The sequence below is a fragment of the Chamaea fasciata genome, unplaced genomic scaffold, assembly GCF_029207755.1.
Source record: "Chamaea fasciata isolate MVZ Bird 193981 ecotype frontalis unplaced genomic scaffold, bChaFas1.0.hap1 SCAF_5, whole genome shotgun sequence".
Lineage (NCBI taxonomy): Eukaryota > Metazoa > Chordata > Aves > Passeriformes > Sylviidae > Chamaea > Chamaea fasciata.
This window is the reverse complement of record NW_027094090.1, coordinates 21969421-21986237: the sequence shown is the minus strand read 5'-3', so window position 1 is coordinate 21986237 and position 16817 is coordinate 21969421. Positions and strand designations below refer to the sequence as shown.

At 35.5% G+C, this 16817-nt stretch overlaps 1 protein-coding gene across 10 annotated transcripts in view; it reads right to left on the bottom strand.

Annotated features, from left to right (window-relative positions):
• CADPS2 (calcium dependent secretion activator 2) overlaps positions 1-16817 on the bottom strand; it is a 285396-nt gene that overhangs the window by 151089 nt on the left and 117490 nt on the right. For all 10 annotated transcript variants that reach the window (XR_010720761.1, XM_066183008.1, XM_066183000.1 and 7 more), the window contains 2 exons: positions 15451-15687; positions 11190-11311 (listed from right to left, as the gene is read on the bottom strand). Coding sequence is in view for 9 of the 10 variants with exons in the window: in XM_066183008.1 (XP_066039105.1) it covers positions 11190-11311; positions 15451-15687 (359 nt within the window). In the remaining variant the exon portion in view is untranslated. The remainder of the gene's footprint in view (positions 1-11189; positions 11312-15450; positions 15688-16817) is intronic.

Below are 16817 nucleotides of genomic sequence, written 5' to 3'. Positions count from 1 at the left end.
CATTTTTTGCCGCTAGCAATATGGAAATATCATTTTTGAAGCCATAACTGGAGTGTATTGGTCTCCTTGGTGCCATCTTCTGCATCTTTCTGGGTTTGATTCTGGGTTTAAGTCTTCTGCATAACCTCAATGTGCTTCTTAACTATTAATTACCTTAAGAGGCCAACTCGAAGAGTTTTCTTATTTGCTCTCCAAACAGGGATGTGGACAGAGCTGGAACGAGCAGGAAGACCCACCCAAGCCAGTTTGTTAGGCATCTTACTGCTCCACAGGAGTAAGAGATTTACCAGCACTTCATCTTTGCACATTGCACATCTTGGAGATGGACTGGAAACTGTATGTTGAGGTCTTTGCCATATCTTTGTGTTTGAATTATGTCAAGAACCTGTATCAACGCTGCTGTTTCTACTTTGTTTAGAAACAAGCTTTAACTGTATAAAAACAGGTATCTACAACCCTCAGGTTAGAAACCATACTCACAGTGCAAGTTGTGAGATAAAATGCCAGGAAACTAAAGGTCAGAGGAAGCTCAGCACCTCCTGACAGATCCAAGTACATTGACACATTAAAACACTTCAAATCCAGGTCTGACAAACCTTCTGTTGTTAGTGAAGGATTGTGTGAGTGTGGAATTTATGAAGTGTTGCATATTACTATGTCCAACTGCACAGATACAGAGCAAATGTGAGACAGCGAGCCAGGCTCTGTACCAGCAGTGCAAGTCACCCCACAGCCATCTGACAATAAATCTGTAATTTGACAAAGAGGCTCCACTCACCCAAATAGAAACAGAGTTAAATCCATACTTATCTGATTTTGGTGTTTTTACTGAGACTCCTAAAGAGAGTAGTAGTTGGTGCTAATTGCTACTAGTTCTTCCCTGCTGATACTTGGAAAAATATCATAAGAATTTCATTTTCTCTTCTGAGCACAAAAATACTCATTCATTTGTTAATGATTGACACCAGGATGCTACACTAGAAATCATATATTTAACTCTAACAGCTGTCTCATACAGCCCAAAAGCATGTTTATTTTTTCTTATGACCACCATACAAAATAATATTAACATTGCAGCTTCTCCCTTTGAAAAAGGATATTGAAAGGTACTGCACATGCAACAGAAGTTTTTTGTGCAGCACTAAGGATTTAATAGGGTAAAGATTATTATATGCAACATTACAACCACTATTTTTACAGACATACATACGTGTGTATATATATATATATATATATATATATATATATATATATATATATATATATATATATATATATACACACACACATTGATTTATTTATGTATCCATTCTCCAGTATATCAGTCAGCCTGGAATTACTGTTTGTAACCACAAGGGAAAGAGCTGGTATGCTTGTACCTTTCTATGACGCTTATAGTGGGATTTACATTGTAAATGTTTTCCCTGGAAAATATTTTTTATTTCTCTATTTTAAAATTACTCATTTATTTTAATGGAAGAACAAGGAGCATAATTTCCTCGCTCAGAGCAAGCACATTAAGCTGCAGCTGAAAAGCAAGGCATAAGGAAAGTTCTAAAAAAATCATAACATCTTTTCACAGTAGAAGCACAGACAAGCCCCACGCTCAGGCAAACTGGACCATGAGGGAGCCATGTGTCTTGGCCTTTTATTACTGACCTCATCTAACCTTCTGTGACTCTGTTCTTCCCTGTGTTACTGCGATTCCACTATTTTAAGGGCAAATCTTGAGGAGAACTACAGATTCATTGTTTTACAATCCCTATCAAAGAAACACTGATACTTTGCACAAATACTTTCTCTATTTAGCTACTATCTTATGGGCTGTCAGCTATTGAAGGAGCATGACAATGGTAATGGTTTTAACCCTGAGGTTCCTATCAAAGTGTTCCTTAAGCTACAAAATGTAGATAGGAGAAAAATAAATTGTTCTGCAGAGGTGAATGACAGGGGGAAGGGAAAGTACAGCAAAAAGGTAAGCCTTGGTATAAGCATGGAAAGTCACACAATTACTTTTAAAGGTCACCTTTGATTCCACCTAGGCAGAGTCTACACTACTGTCTTTTACCATTTATCATTTATTTTTGTCTATATGGGAACTTTTGACCCAGGACACTAATGGTTTGAAAATGCAGATTAACAAACCACCTCTTCCCTTCCAGAAAATTTGTGTTCAGCTCCTGCAGCTGCACACACTAAGCAGCCCATCATTCAATTCCTGAATGCATTGTTGAGTCACTATCTAGTGTAGCCACTCAAAAAAAAGTAAATGTTTGGGTAATTTTTTCTGTGGATTCAGCAGCAAAATTAAGCATTTTAGGGTGATTGTTACAAAACACTGGGAATCCCTCCTTGGAACTTTTTTCCTCAAGGAACAGAAAGATCCAAATTGCTCTTTCAGCAGGAGCAAGGATGCAGTGTTTTACTGGATATGCTCTATTGTAAAGCTCCTTTATACAATTAGACTTATATGAAATGAGAAAAGAATAACCTGTTAATATGCAGATTTTTTTTTCAGGATTTCCTTTTGGTAAAATAACAACTGTTTTAAATAAAGGAATTAAGAGAGCTCAAAATTACTGTTTATCTGAGAGTTAATAATGATCTATGCACAATCATATATTTATTTTTAAGCATAAAAATTATTAATATATGAAAAAAATGACTTGTAAAAAAAATCACAACAAAACTGTGACTAGTTCTTCTTTCAAACAGAAATGTATCTAATAGAAACCAGAAAGGCAAATCAGAAGAGGGGTTCAGTGAATAATAAGCAACTAAGTCAAAACACTCATTTAGGCTTCCTACACTGAAAAGAAGAAAAGTGCACTCTAACAGTACAGAATGCTATTATGACAAGTATTGTCATTACAAACATAAAACAGTATGAATAAATTATTAGTCTTGCTTTCCCATCTCACTTTCAATACAGGCAACCAAGCAAGCCAAGGTGAAAATTTTCATGGGTATGTATCTAGACTGACACACTGCCAGGCACTGGCAACCACTGGTACATACTAAGGGAACAATTCATGAGAGGCATTACCTCCTGTTTCCCGCCACAGTTCAAACCCACCTAGAGACTGGTGATGGGCATAAGGGCAAGAGACGATGATTTACACTCTCGAAATTTCTATATGCATATTTATTTCATATCCTCCAAAGAGATAATTATTAATCCATCACAACACTGTTAAAAGTTGCAATTCCTATTTACTTCACATTACTCTGTGTTTGTACAGTGTACTCTGTGACACTTTAAACCTTCAACGTATTGTACAAACATTGATAAACTCACAGTACTTTGATGAAGCAGGTAGATGCCGTCATATCAGTCTAAAGATGTGGGAAAACAAATCACAAATTAGGCTGACCTACCTGAGCGTGCAGAGTCTATCATAAAAGAGCCAGGAATCAAATCAGAAAATGTCAGTTGCCATAAGACCAATTGGTGCGTTTTATTCTGAAACTCCTTTTACTGCTCTTTCTGACTTGTACTGCTCTTATCAGCTGTCCACGCTACACTGCCTTTGTTTTTGCTGTCCTCCTACTCTGTCCATTCACTGGTATTGCTTTCAAATTGGCACATTAACCTGTAGACTCACATCTTAAATGATGTATAGTTATTAAGAAATTTCAGGATCTATAAATACATTTTATTCATCTGTTGAGTGGACTATTCGGTATTCTAAAAGTACTAGACCTCTCAACGTTTCTGAGGAGCAATGCACATCATAACACAGTGACAGCAAAGAAGAGTCTGCCCATAGTGGGATGAAAAACAGTTTTCTGAATGTCATGAGCATTTGAGACGTATAAAGTATTCTTAAACTGAATGGGATCCAAAAGCAGAAACTTTTTTCTTTCAAATCCTTTTTCTCAAGATTTCTCTTTACCCACAACAATAATCCTAAAATAAATTAGGCTGTAAAATGGGTTCTATTCAAACATGTATCTAGTAAAATTTTAAGCAATTAATCTGAATGCACCTGTGTCATACTGCTTACAAGACACACAAGCAAATTTTTGAAAGGTCTCTTCAAATCGAGATACAATAGGATATTTTTAAAACGTAAAATCGGACATTTAACTCATATCAAAATTTAAGAAGAATCCAAAGGAATTGTTTTCATGTCAACTATTGCCCACTAACAATAATTAAACTTTTCCAAGATAAGACAGGTGCAGACCACTCTGAAACACAAATTTCAATTTCACTGTACTGAAGTATTCCAGGAGGAGATGGGAGGTAAAATTTAAAGTAATCCTTCTCAATCCCACCTTTTTCTTTGACAGGACACATCCCTCTAGATGATACTTTACAGGCTGCCTTTGCCTTCTGTTTGACCCAGCCAGAGACCAGGTAGATACACCAGAATAAGGGTTAGCCTGATCAAAACCATTTTGTTTATAAGCAAGATTAAACTAGCTTTGGCTTCACCATGCTATACATAATTAAAGACCTTCCAGTTTTAAGCTGGATCACACATCTGCACATGCTTTAGCACAACGTTATAGAAAACCTGTCTCTGTCTGCAAGATATTATTTGCATTTGTTGAAGATCCCGTGGGAATGAGAATGGAAACATATACAACCTGTGCATTAAGCAGTGTGTAAATAGGCTTCCTCCAAGCGTTGTTATGATAAAAGGCATGGGTGGGACATGTATCTTCAAACCCAAAGATTTCCAAAATGCACTGAAAGAAAACTGGTATCTGTCTTGCAAGAGACATTTAATGTAATACTACATTTTAAAAGAAGACCGATACAGAGCTATTCTTTCCAGTGGGGCCTCTACGTGAGGAGGGTTAATACTCTCTCTACATACTATATATATTATATAGGGTAGATATATTATATATCCTAATGCGTGCCTTGGTGGCATAAGGATTATGTTTATTGTTAACTCTTCAAATAGAGCAGCGAATACAACCAACCTTAATTATCCCCTTTCATCCCAATTTCTTCCACACTATGCTTTCTTTATCTGAAAACTGAATATTCCCTTCTAACAGTTGTGGCCTTCACAAGTCCCTTAGACAGATTTAGAATATTTTGTGAGTCAATCATAGAATTATCAGCTGTCCACGCTACCCTGCCCTTTAGGCAGAAAGAAACCTCTGGAGGTCACCTGTTCAAACCCTGTGCAGAGCAAGAACAGTTAAAATTAAATTGCTCAGGTTATTATCCAGTGGAGTTTCAAATGTCTTTTAATATTAAAGTGTCTGTTTATAATTCATATTTCTCTGCAATAAGACAGATGAAACATTTCTTCTACAATATAAAATAGTAATCAATGACAGATCATAGAACCAAGGCAGCAAATGAATAAAACTATCAAGTGTATTTTCAGCTGAATCCATATTTCTTTTGTGAAACTCTTCCATCATTAATCCAGAAGACACACTGACATAAATATGTATTCTTTTTCTTCTTCATCATTTCCTCTGCGGAACCAAGGAAACACTAGAAAAATTCCTACTGTTAATTTCCTTTTCTTCCTCTTAACAGCTGGATAACAAACACATATGGTATTTAATAAATACACACAATTTTTTGAAAGATTCTTTCTTCCACCCTATTTTGGGAATTGCTCCAAAAAGAAACACATACTGTCATATAAAAAGATGAAAACAATGATGGAATTTATCCTTTAGAGATATAAAGGTGAATCTTAGTGAAAATTATAACCATCATTACTCAACTCAGTCAAGCCCAGTTTATGGAAGCAGACACACTTTGTTTTCTGTCATGATCCCCACTTGTCCCTCTGAAATTCCAAACTACTATTAAAGGATCATGCTCATCTTCACCAAGTTTTCAGCATTGTATACATCAGCAAAATTATGTCTCTCAGACTTTAGCCTGTGAAATGATCTTACTAAAAATGCACAGAGGTTCTCTGACATACAACCTCACTTTTGTAAATGTTGCCTAAAATGTATTTACAAATTAAAGAAAATAACTCTGTATGCCAAAAGTAGGGTGAACTACTTTGTAGTGTTGATCTGTGAGATCAACACTGGATTTTGCAGCACCTTGCTGCAACTAAAAATCTGTCAGAGGTAATAAACAGTTTAAAGAACAGGAGAAAGTAAAAAACCCTAATCAAGAACCTAAATCCTAAAGAGTATTTATCCTCAGAAGATACAATAGGAAGCACATGAACAGCAAGCTAAGCACAGTTGGACCAGGTACTATGAAAATGCAGGCTTGTTAGACCCATGTAAAAAATCCCATGTGCAAATATACTCATTTCAATAAAAAAGCACCCAGACAAAGAACAGAAAAACCCCCACACTGTAAGGAGAGTTAGTCCACTTGCCAGCAACAGAAGAGTTTGATTATTGCCTCTCTGATCAGCCAAAACTTGTGTTTCTGTCCTGCCTTTCTTCTTGGTATATTCTCTCATTTTCTATTTAAGAATCAAAGCAATATGTGGCAAGTACAACTTTTTCATTCTACTTTTTCTCTTGAGCAAAAGCAAGAACATGATTTCCAGCACACAAAAACAATATGAGGAATGACTGCAGAAGACAAACAGTATAATTAAAGTATTACTGAATGAAACCAGCTTCATTTATGCACAAGTATCTGGCAGAGAGCAGTAGCATGTGGGAAAAGAGTAGGTGTGCTTTCTTTTTCCTTACACACTGTATATCTGTGTTGTCAATCACAAGTTAGGTGACAGCTTTAGGTGTTATTGTCCCCTTGCTTCCCTTCATCAAGAAAAAAATTATACAGTTGCAGGGATTACGATGAAGATAGAGAAAAAAACCTTTTTGATGTTTGGAACATGATTGTCAAAGATTATAAATGTTATTTATTCTTTTTCCCTTCAGAAATGGTGTCTTAGGCCATATCCTCAAAACATTGTATTAAAAAGGTACTATTTATTTTATGAGAGCACATGTCATATAAGAAAGCTTTAAATTTTAGAAATTAGGCCTTTTTCTCCTTTTTTTAAACTGCTCTATGGAAGTTGTTCTATGCACTCTTCAGTTTATGTATGCACAAGTTCTCATATTTCAAATACTTTATGGAATTAATGATGGTAGAATATGGCATAAAAATAATGTTAGCAGCATTTACTTTTTTTTTTTTTTTGCAGTACTGACCGAGATTCCCTGCCTTCTCTAGTCAGATTTAATCATGCATTCTTCACATACTTCTAACATATAACAGCCCTTTTAATAAGATTCTACAATCACTGGCAGTAAAATATGTTCATCTTATTTGTCTTGTTCACGTGAAGAATGTCCTGTCTCTATTAAAGTTTTCTCATCATCAAGATATGATCTTTTCCTACTGTTTAAGTATGTGACAAGAAAATGTCATGTGTAGTACTAAATGATAGTATGTACCCAAATTTTACTTTTGTGCAAGATTTTACATGCCTAAAACATGACACTTTCAAGACAACACATTAATTAATAATCAGAATGAATAAAAAATCAAGGATAAGAAACAAATTTGGATACCAGACTCCACAAGACTAAAAATGAGGACAGTTCAGTAATGTTTGAAAAATGAAATTAGCACTGGATTTCTGCAGATGACCCCCTGTGGCAGCACAGCAACAAAGTTATGCAAAGCTTCACACAACTAAAAGGACCCTCTGAGGGCTCTGCTAACTGATCTCTGGTAGAAAAGGTCACAGGCTGTGTTGGACGGATTTTCAGCAGGGCTAAAAGGCAGGAAACAGTTGGAAGGAATGAAGAAGTATTTCACAGGCGGTTATAAAAATTTTATAGGATTTGCACGTGAATCTGTGTAACTAATTTGTTTGTAAAACTGTTGAAGATATAAGCTCAGTAAAACTACATTATTCTGTATCATTTGCATTTTAGAATGACCATTAGTTCCTCAGTAAGATATTTATAAGCAGTACTTCATTTAGCTTGCTAAAGAAGGAAATTAAGCACTTAAACATAAACTCACAAAGTAATTATTCAAAGAGAAAGAAAGCAGGGTTTAAATACATTAACAAACCAGAAAATATTTATTACTGATGAAAACTCTGCTTCCAGGGACTTTAATCAGGCATCTTCCCTTTAAGAATGAATATTGTTTCTAGTTTTTGTATTACTCTTAAATTGGTACTCAGGGATTTAGAAGAATACTTATATGCATGTACAAAAATACTTGAGAAAATATTCAGCATTTTGGAATAGTGGATAAATTGTGAATTAAGTGTGCACTTGACTCATGTTTCCAATCTCTCCTCTAAGATCACAGTGACTTGCAGTGGCATTTTGAAACAGTCGTCTGAGTATCTTATTTTCTCCTTTTCACTGTCAAAGCTTTTGAATTTTCTGACTGAGTAGTAGCATTGCACTACATACACTGATGTTTCAGAGATGAAAAAAATAGGCATAAATAATTCTTTATACTTTTTTTTTTTCCCACAAATGTAGCTACCAGTTCAAAACGATAAACTGACTATAGAAAAATGTGTGTGACAAGCACATGATTTGAAGCTTCTGCCAGCAGTCTCCCACAGCAGGCTGGTGGTAATCATTCACTTTTCATCACTGTCTCATTCTATGCTTAGTATGAGAGCTTTGGTACCCTTTTCTAGCTGCACATCCTACATAAAATCTGAAGTTATGATCTCCTCCAGCCTCACTGATACTTTTTCTTCATATCAGAAAGACAGTACCAAAAATTATACCAATAAGAAGCCAACTCCAGCAGCAGGCAAAATAGGCAGGCAGTAGCCTCAGGCATTTGACAGCTGTTTTTTCTGTATCAGGAAAGAGATGGTCTAGCTGTGCTTGCCCACTAGCATTCTTCCACCAGCATAATATCTGATTAAACTCTGCTAAGCCCTCTTAGTTGCCTCCACCACCAATCAATAAAAGCAATATTGCTCCTGCCAAGAAAACCTGATTTGGCTCTAACAGAAAAACTAAACTATGGAAGAAAGCATGTCCCTTTCCACAGGCAGCTTCCTCCATCTTCTTACTGTTTGCTGGTAATTTGCTAATTTCATGCTTGTCTAATTTAATATCCTCCCCTATTGCCTCAAACGAGGTCTCTATCTGTGCTCAAAAGCTGTGTCTCTAAATACTCATAATTATACTGCATGCCAATGTCTCCTAATTACTCTTGCCAGAAATGGAAAAGAGCACAACTCAGAGGAGCAAAAGAACTAGATACTTTTCAGAGCTCTATAATCCTTGGCCCTTTAAGTTACACTGTTTTACAGCAGAGCAGGTCAACAGCACCAGTAACTCCCATTCATGTGCTTCTAGACTACAGGTCAGGGCATTTCTCAAAAATTCATCTTCTAAATATGCATAATTTTTTTCCAAATAAACCCATATGACTTTGGTTTGTACATAATTTAGATGGAATAGCCCATAATCTTTCTCCCATATTCAATCAACTCATACCTTCTGAGCCAGAAGTTCATTAAATCAGTTTACAAGCTTGGAGCAGGTTCCTAACATTACACCCTTTCCTAGAAACACTTAAGTTGTTCTTGTATTGACTCCATCTTTTCTGAAGCTTCTTTTTCACAAAGATTCCACTTTTACAAGCAGGAAGACCAATTAATCACTTGTTAATTTTTACTTGATGCATCTATGTACTTCTGATTTTACAACCTTTATCTTAACCTGCAGTATGAAATAAGTAAGCCGTGAACTGATTGGGAACCGTCCCTATCATGGTTTTTTCACCAAATCTGGAAATAGCTAGAGAAAACAAACCCCATAACATCCACAGACTGTTTTCTGAAAGGGAAATAAACCTGTCCAAAATTCAAAACCTTGTGTATTCTAGGTGATTTAAAGACTCATACCAATGATATCAGAGGTTAACCAAGAGTTTAAAACAGACCCAAACAAGTTCAAGGGTGAGGAAAAAGAGCAATACACCACCAGAAGAAACAAGAACCTTGGGTGTATCAGCAGGCAAAGGCTGTAGGCACATGTTGCAGGGAATGACATGGGAGCAACTGCAAGACAAAGGACAGTTTGGAGATGTGCCTTCCATGAAAAAGCCTAGTGAGTCTCATGGGACCCTGAACCACCAGAAAACAACCCAAAAGGTCAACAAATAAGCAGGTGATATTGAATATCCGCTTATGACCTTGCTTCAATGTGTACATCTGTGTGTCTTTTTTATTACCATTCATTTTAGAAGACCCTTGCATAGTACATGGAAATGATAAGAATAAGCATTTCAATACCCTGGAGAAGGAATACAGCCAGGGACTGTGACAAATGAATTTTACATCTTGTCCCACATACTTAGTGTTCTGCAAAGCTGTTTGAATATGCTGCTGGCTTATTTGCCAAGGAAAGTTGCCACAGCTAGAAGAAAGTCCAACAAATTAAATCTTCTAGTCCCAATCGTAGAAGAGACAGATAAAATTGTGCTTCTAATTTTGCCTAAAAAAAATCTGTTTTTGTGGTCTGAATGGAATAGAAACTATCATCTCAATTCCATAGAAGATGTTTTATCACATATTGTAACAAATGAATTTTTTAAATTGTCTTTCACATGGCACACTATGGTGCCAGTAAAACCCCAACATAATGTCTGGAAAGTTATCTGCAAAAGATTCCAAATGACATTTTGGCAGAGTGAAAAGTGTCTGAAAACAGTGTGTAGGTCAAACAAATCAACCAATTTAATTTCTTACTCTCTGCTACACTAACTGGTTCAACTACAGATGGCATGATGTTATCCCCCTCCAAGAGAGTTTGCTGACTGCCTCCATCAAAAATTAATTGAAAGAAGTGGATCCTATAATTTAAAATGAAATAGGCTCAGCAGGTGAGCAAGTTTTGTCAAGACTGATTACTGAGTATTGATTTCCCTCCAATTGTACAAGTCACACACTACAAGGCCACCTACACATTAACCTAGAATACCTAAAATCACCTCAGGCTAACATCTATCAAGATGTTTGTATTTTTGGAGAATGCAGTCTCTAGTTCTTTTCCTCACCCATACATTCAATGGCTTTCATTTGGACAGCATGCAGATTTCCTACTTACGTCACCCTTAAAAAGTATTATTTGTATTTTAACTTCTCAGAAAGAATTTGAGATAACTACTCAGGAAAAATACACATAACCAAGCACTAAGCTAATTGTAAAAACTGAAAAAAAATCAGACAAGTTCGCCCATGACAGAAAAGAGATACTGATGCAGCAAGAGCAGAGTGGCTTACTGTGGCCTGGAAGCTTCTGCTTGGTCTGTCTGAAGCTTTTCACCCCCTTCCACTTCCATGGTGCAGTAGACAATCCTATTGGGAGCAACTGACTTTAAACCTTGTACCTCCATTATTACAATCTGGGGAAAAGAAAGCAAATAGTTTATCCTTCAGAAAAGATGACACAGTACAATTACTGCAGTACTAAGCTCTGCCAAGATAAGAAAAAAAAAAAAGGAAAAATCCCCAAAATCCCAAAGTTCACTCACTCAAATCTTACAACAGAGGAGTGTTTTATCTTCTTTTTCCACTTTTAACAACATCTAGAAGGGATTAAATTTTCTGCTTTGTTTCTACTTGGACAGTGACCAAAACCTCATCATTTAATCATAATTTAAATGCCAATTGTACAATTTGAGACTAATGTCTGAAAGTAATTCTAAATCTTTATACATGAGAAACTTTACCTTTTAATCAGTCATCTAAGAGAATATTTATAGAACAAATAGGTTACTAAGTCTGATGGTAAACCAATAGGTACATTGATCGTATCTAAGGGAAATTATGGCGCTGTGTCTCTGGAGGTTGCAACCCTTGAACCTCAGAAAGGATTTGGTGTTGTGCTGAGCAAAAGGCAGGTCAGAGCACTGGCATCAGCTCCTGTAATTTTTTCCCCCACTATTCATATCCTTTCCTTCTCCCAGTGCAGTACTGGCAGTCAGGTCCAGTATGCATATGGGGGAGAGGGAGAAGAGAAACAGAAAAAGCCATCACTACCAGCTGTGCCCTGCAAAATTTCCTCACCAGGGAAATTATGAGCTTGGCAGATCCTATAGATTTTCACCTCCTCTAGACTACTCTACACTATCTCAGAAAAACCAAATGCAGCTCTACTTTAAATGCTCTCTGCCTTTTATAAATCTTGTCACAGTGTGAACTTACTGAAATTTTTGCATTTCAGATGTTTCTAATTCAGAAGACTTGAGAAGACAGTCAGGTTCCCCTGCTTTCTTTGGAAAAGCTGCTTTACTTGCTAGTTCCATTTGGGCCCATGCAAAGAAACTGGAAAAAATGTACTCCATCAAGAGAAGCTACCCTCAACTGAACCCTACATGTAAACCAACATTTGTTTTAAAGGTGCCAGAAGTAATGACTACTTTTGGTCTCATTAGAGGCAATTGGTTTCTTAGGTCAGCAACTATTACAATATGTTGCTATTAAACTTCTTTGCACAAGCGCCACTTTGTTCTGTAAATTAAGGCAGACTTCACCCCCAGCTGTAAAATCCTTTGTACTTTAAACCTCCCAGAATGTTAGTAATAGTTATATATCTTGCAAAATTGCTAGTTTGTAAATATGACAGTGAGACTACAGCCATTGATCATGTAGACCATTTTTATACTACCCACAAATTATCAATACTGCTTATTATGGTTTATAAATAATAACAGCAATTCAGGGAGAATGATCAAATCATTCCTCATTTCCATCTATTGTTCAGGAATTCAAGTAGTTAGACAGCACTAAAGATCCTCATAGGTAATACTGCCTATATGGTCTTTCCACATACCAAATATATGTCCTTGTTGAATACTGACTTCATGTTTACTCATTTTTTATGTTGATACTTCTTGAGTTTCCTGAGTTTCTAACTTGATTTCACATTACATTTTTCTTTGGTAACAATTCTGGATTCCAGCACTGGAAAAAAGTTGCGTTTCATTCCTTCTAAAGGAAACTGTCACTAGTGGATGTATTAGCTCATTAGCTGATAAACAGCTCCCTAAATGTTTGTCTATTTTTGAATCTGTCTAACAGCTGAAGAATATAAATTAGTCTTCTCCTACTACTATGATTTTTAATTTTTTTTCCTAAATTTCTACAAACAGGATATTTAAGGAAATATTCAACTTGTAGAAACAGTGGCTGTTGCTTGCAATGATGCTCAGGGATGTCTCTGATCTTAGTCAGTAAGGTCCACTCCCATTAGAACATTGTTAATATTAATAGCAAGTTCTACTACTTACAATAACAATGCACAGTGACAGCTAGAACCCTGGCCACTTTGTCCACTATCTAGAAATTTTGGGGCTCTTCCACTCTGTCCTACATGATGTATATTTCCTATTCATTCATGCGCTAGTTCAGCAGCCCCCAACGGGGATTCTGCTGGTTACCCTACAACTGAGACCCCACAAAAGATGTGATGTAGATATGTTTATGTGTTATCCAAGACATGTCAAGTTGTGTACATTCAACCTCATATTTTCAAAAAAGGAAGTACTCTGTCTTCTAGGAAATGCAATTAGCATTTCTTATTTGGCCATTTGCATAGAAAAAAGACCACATCTTCCATATGTCAGTCTTCATTAATATTAATCCAACTGTTTCCTTTTGCCCTTATATCTTCCGAGATTTGGCTTCCCAAGAGCAAAATATGCACATACTGTTTGGCAAGAGAATCAATTTATGTGGTTACGATCATGTCTAAAATGAAAATCTGCCCTACTAAAAACTATCACATGTAGTGTAATACTTTAATTTGTTGCCTTGCATGGGATGAACTGTAGATTAGTTATCTTGCAGCAAATCTCTTTATTGCTGATGGGGAAAATGGAATAAAAAACTTAGTTCACCAGACCCAACAGTCTACATATCTGGTGGAGGAGCAGAGGGGCTATAAATAAAGCAAAGCTGCTCTGTATTTACCAGAAATTATATATCCTGTTATTTTTCATTTCATGATTGTTTCAAACTTTTACTGTGCTTTTCCCCTAAGTATCACATAATTTCTAGTACATAATAATTCTCTGTAGAGGGACAGTGAAGGCTTTTCTTCCACTTACATCTATCAAGCACAGTTTCTTAAAGACCAGAAATACTATTGCCAAACTTTTTTGGGTACTTTTTAGGTTATTCAGAACTACTCTTGCCAATGCTATTTATGGACCATTCCAGGCTTGGTATTCCTCTTGAGGCAGACATGGCACACGTGATGGAAGCACACAGGATTCAGCACAGGAGTATTATAAATACTTTATCTTATATACTTCAGCACTAAGGACTGCACTCCAGTTTTACATGCTTGATGAGCTAAAATTTCTTGGCATGCAGAATGATGGATCTTACTACTCTTTGAAATCTGATTGTTGGGCTTTTACATTATTAGTTAGCAATATTAAAATTGCATATAGTGGGATAAGTAATTTCTCTTTTATACAAAGAATTGAAACTTCTTCATTGTCCATATTTGATGTTTTTAATTCTGTATCTTTAACGATGACATGGGAAAAATTATCTGACTTTTCAACCAAATTCTCCTTTCACTTTAAAAAAATATTTAAAAGATAAATAATTTTTCATTTCTTTTAAACTCTTTAACAGTTGAAATATTTATGGTGTAATACTATCTGCTGTCTTAAACAAACTAAAGCCAGTTCAAGTGCATAACACAAGTGTGGCACCTTCTGACCAATAAATACACAATGGACACTGTGGTAATGTTTTGATTCTACTATTATAGAAAGCGAGATAAGCATTTCTTGGTATGCACATTTGCAGAATTGGACCTGAGTTATGAGGCCAGGCTGAAGGGGGCTTTAATTACTCATGTCTAGTGGAAGGTGGCCATGGCAGAAGGGTTGAAACTAGATGATCTTTAAGGTCCCTTCCAACCCAAACCATTCTATAATTCCCTTCTGTCAGCAGAATTTTTTAAATAACCAAATGTATTTGTGGCTTCCTCTTGAAGTAAGATGAGATCTATACAGATTAGGACTGCATCCCTACAGGCCAGACTTTCTGCATAATCTCAGAAAACACAAGATAAATTCTTGAGGAAAATGCAGAAATTTATAAAAAATGTCTATGATCACCAGTAAATAAAAATCATTGTGTTTTCTCTAAATGCTTCTAGCGAGAAAATCCTATTTGATTATAAAATTCTATGAATGCATTCCTGATAATTACAGTGTTTCATTATAACATCTAAAATTTTACATAGCTATTTAAAAAAATGGAATTAATTTAAAGTTACATTTGTGTGGGAGATTCACTTTCCCACACTACTGTGTGAGCCCAAATGCAACTGCTGCTGCAAGAGGAAAATGCATCATACAGCTGTATTCTAAATCGTAATTACCAAAGATACAAAGCATAATTTCCTTCTTTAACATAACATTTTAAAATTACCAAGAAAGGACAAACAACAAAGGAGTATCAAGGCAGTTATTTTAGCAATTTAAACCATCAACAAGTTTTCTGTGAAATTTGTGATTACCTCTAATGTGAAGGAGAGAACCACATCAGACTTTGACAGCTGAACTTCATTTTCATCTCCTATGTCCAAGAATGCAGAATTCTGTGATCGCTTTAACTTTTGCAGTTTGAATTCTGGCCCACCTTTAGACACTGGCAGACTTTCCAAATTTGCCATCAGCAAATTCACTGAAGACCGCAGCTCTTCTATGTACATGTTCTCCATTTCCCTTGTTACAAATTTTGGGAATTTTCTTTCCTTGGAAAATACATTTTAAAAGTTAAACCAGAAAAAAAAAGTCCCACAATACATATCATATTAATTTAATGACTTGCTTTCAGTTAAAAGACAATAAATAAAAATTTAAGTAATAATTTCAGTGTGTGCCTATTTTTATGTCTTCAAAACAGTAATGGAAAAGTTAATCCTGACCCATAAATACAGTACAGTTAATTTTGGAAAGAAGAAATAAAGTAAAAATCGAACCTTCTCCCCAAATCATTTTAACATAAACCTAAGTTGAAGAACCACATATTAGGTACTTCTACTTACAGGTGTTTTAAGTATAGTAATTAATAATATATCTTTAATGTTACCTTCAATATTTTATAAACTGACATTATAAAATGATCCGTCCACTAGTAGTTTTGTTACTTCATCTATTTCCCATGCTACCAAAAATAAATCAAACACAATTATGCTTCTAATATAAACCTAACAAACTACGACCACGGCAGGAAATTCCTATTGTTTACCTTTCTTTTCAGTAATGGGTCATTCATTTTGAAAGTAATGCTACTTACTATGCACTGGTTTATTTTAAATAACAGTCTCTCCCTTAAACATTAGAGATAATGTAAAAATCTTTTTTTTTTCCTCTGTAGAAGTTAGACAACAGTATTTCAATATTGTGTTTAGAACAATAAACACAAAGAAGAAACATATGTAGAGTGCATATATGAACTCACACAGAGCCAATTTTATGCACAGTTTCTCCAAATATTGAATACTGGATGCTTAGGAGAGTGTCATTCAAGACTAAACAAAAATGAAAATTATTCTAAAATATATGTTTTATATATAAATGAGAAACAAACATTAATCACAATATATTGTCTGCAATATATTGCTCCTACACCAGACAATTTTTATCGTTATGTGTTATAAGGCCTATCATAAAATGTTTTATATTAAAATTTTTACAGTTGCTTTTGTTTCAATAACAAACACCAAGCAAGTTGACCGTGACTGAAAATTCCTGCAGCGCGTTGTGTGGACTAGCTCATCACAGCATGACAGAGCCAGTAAATTACATATTAAAAAACCCTAAAAATAAAAACAAGTAGTTTATAGTAAGAGACTAAAAACACAGGCCAAGGCTCAGGATT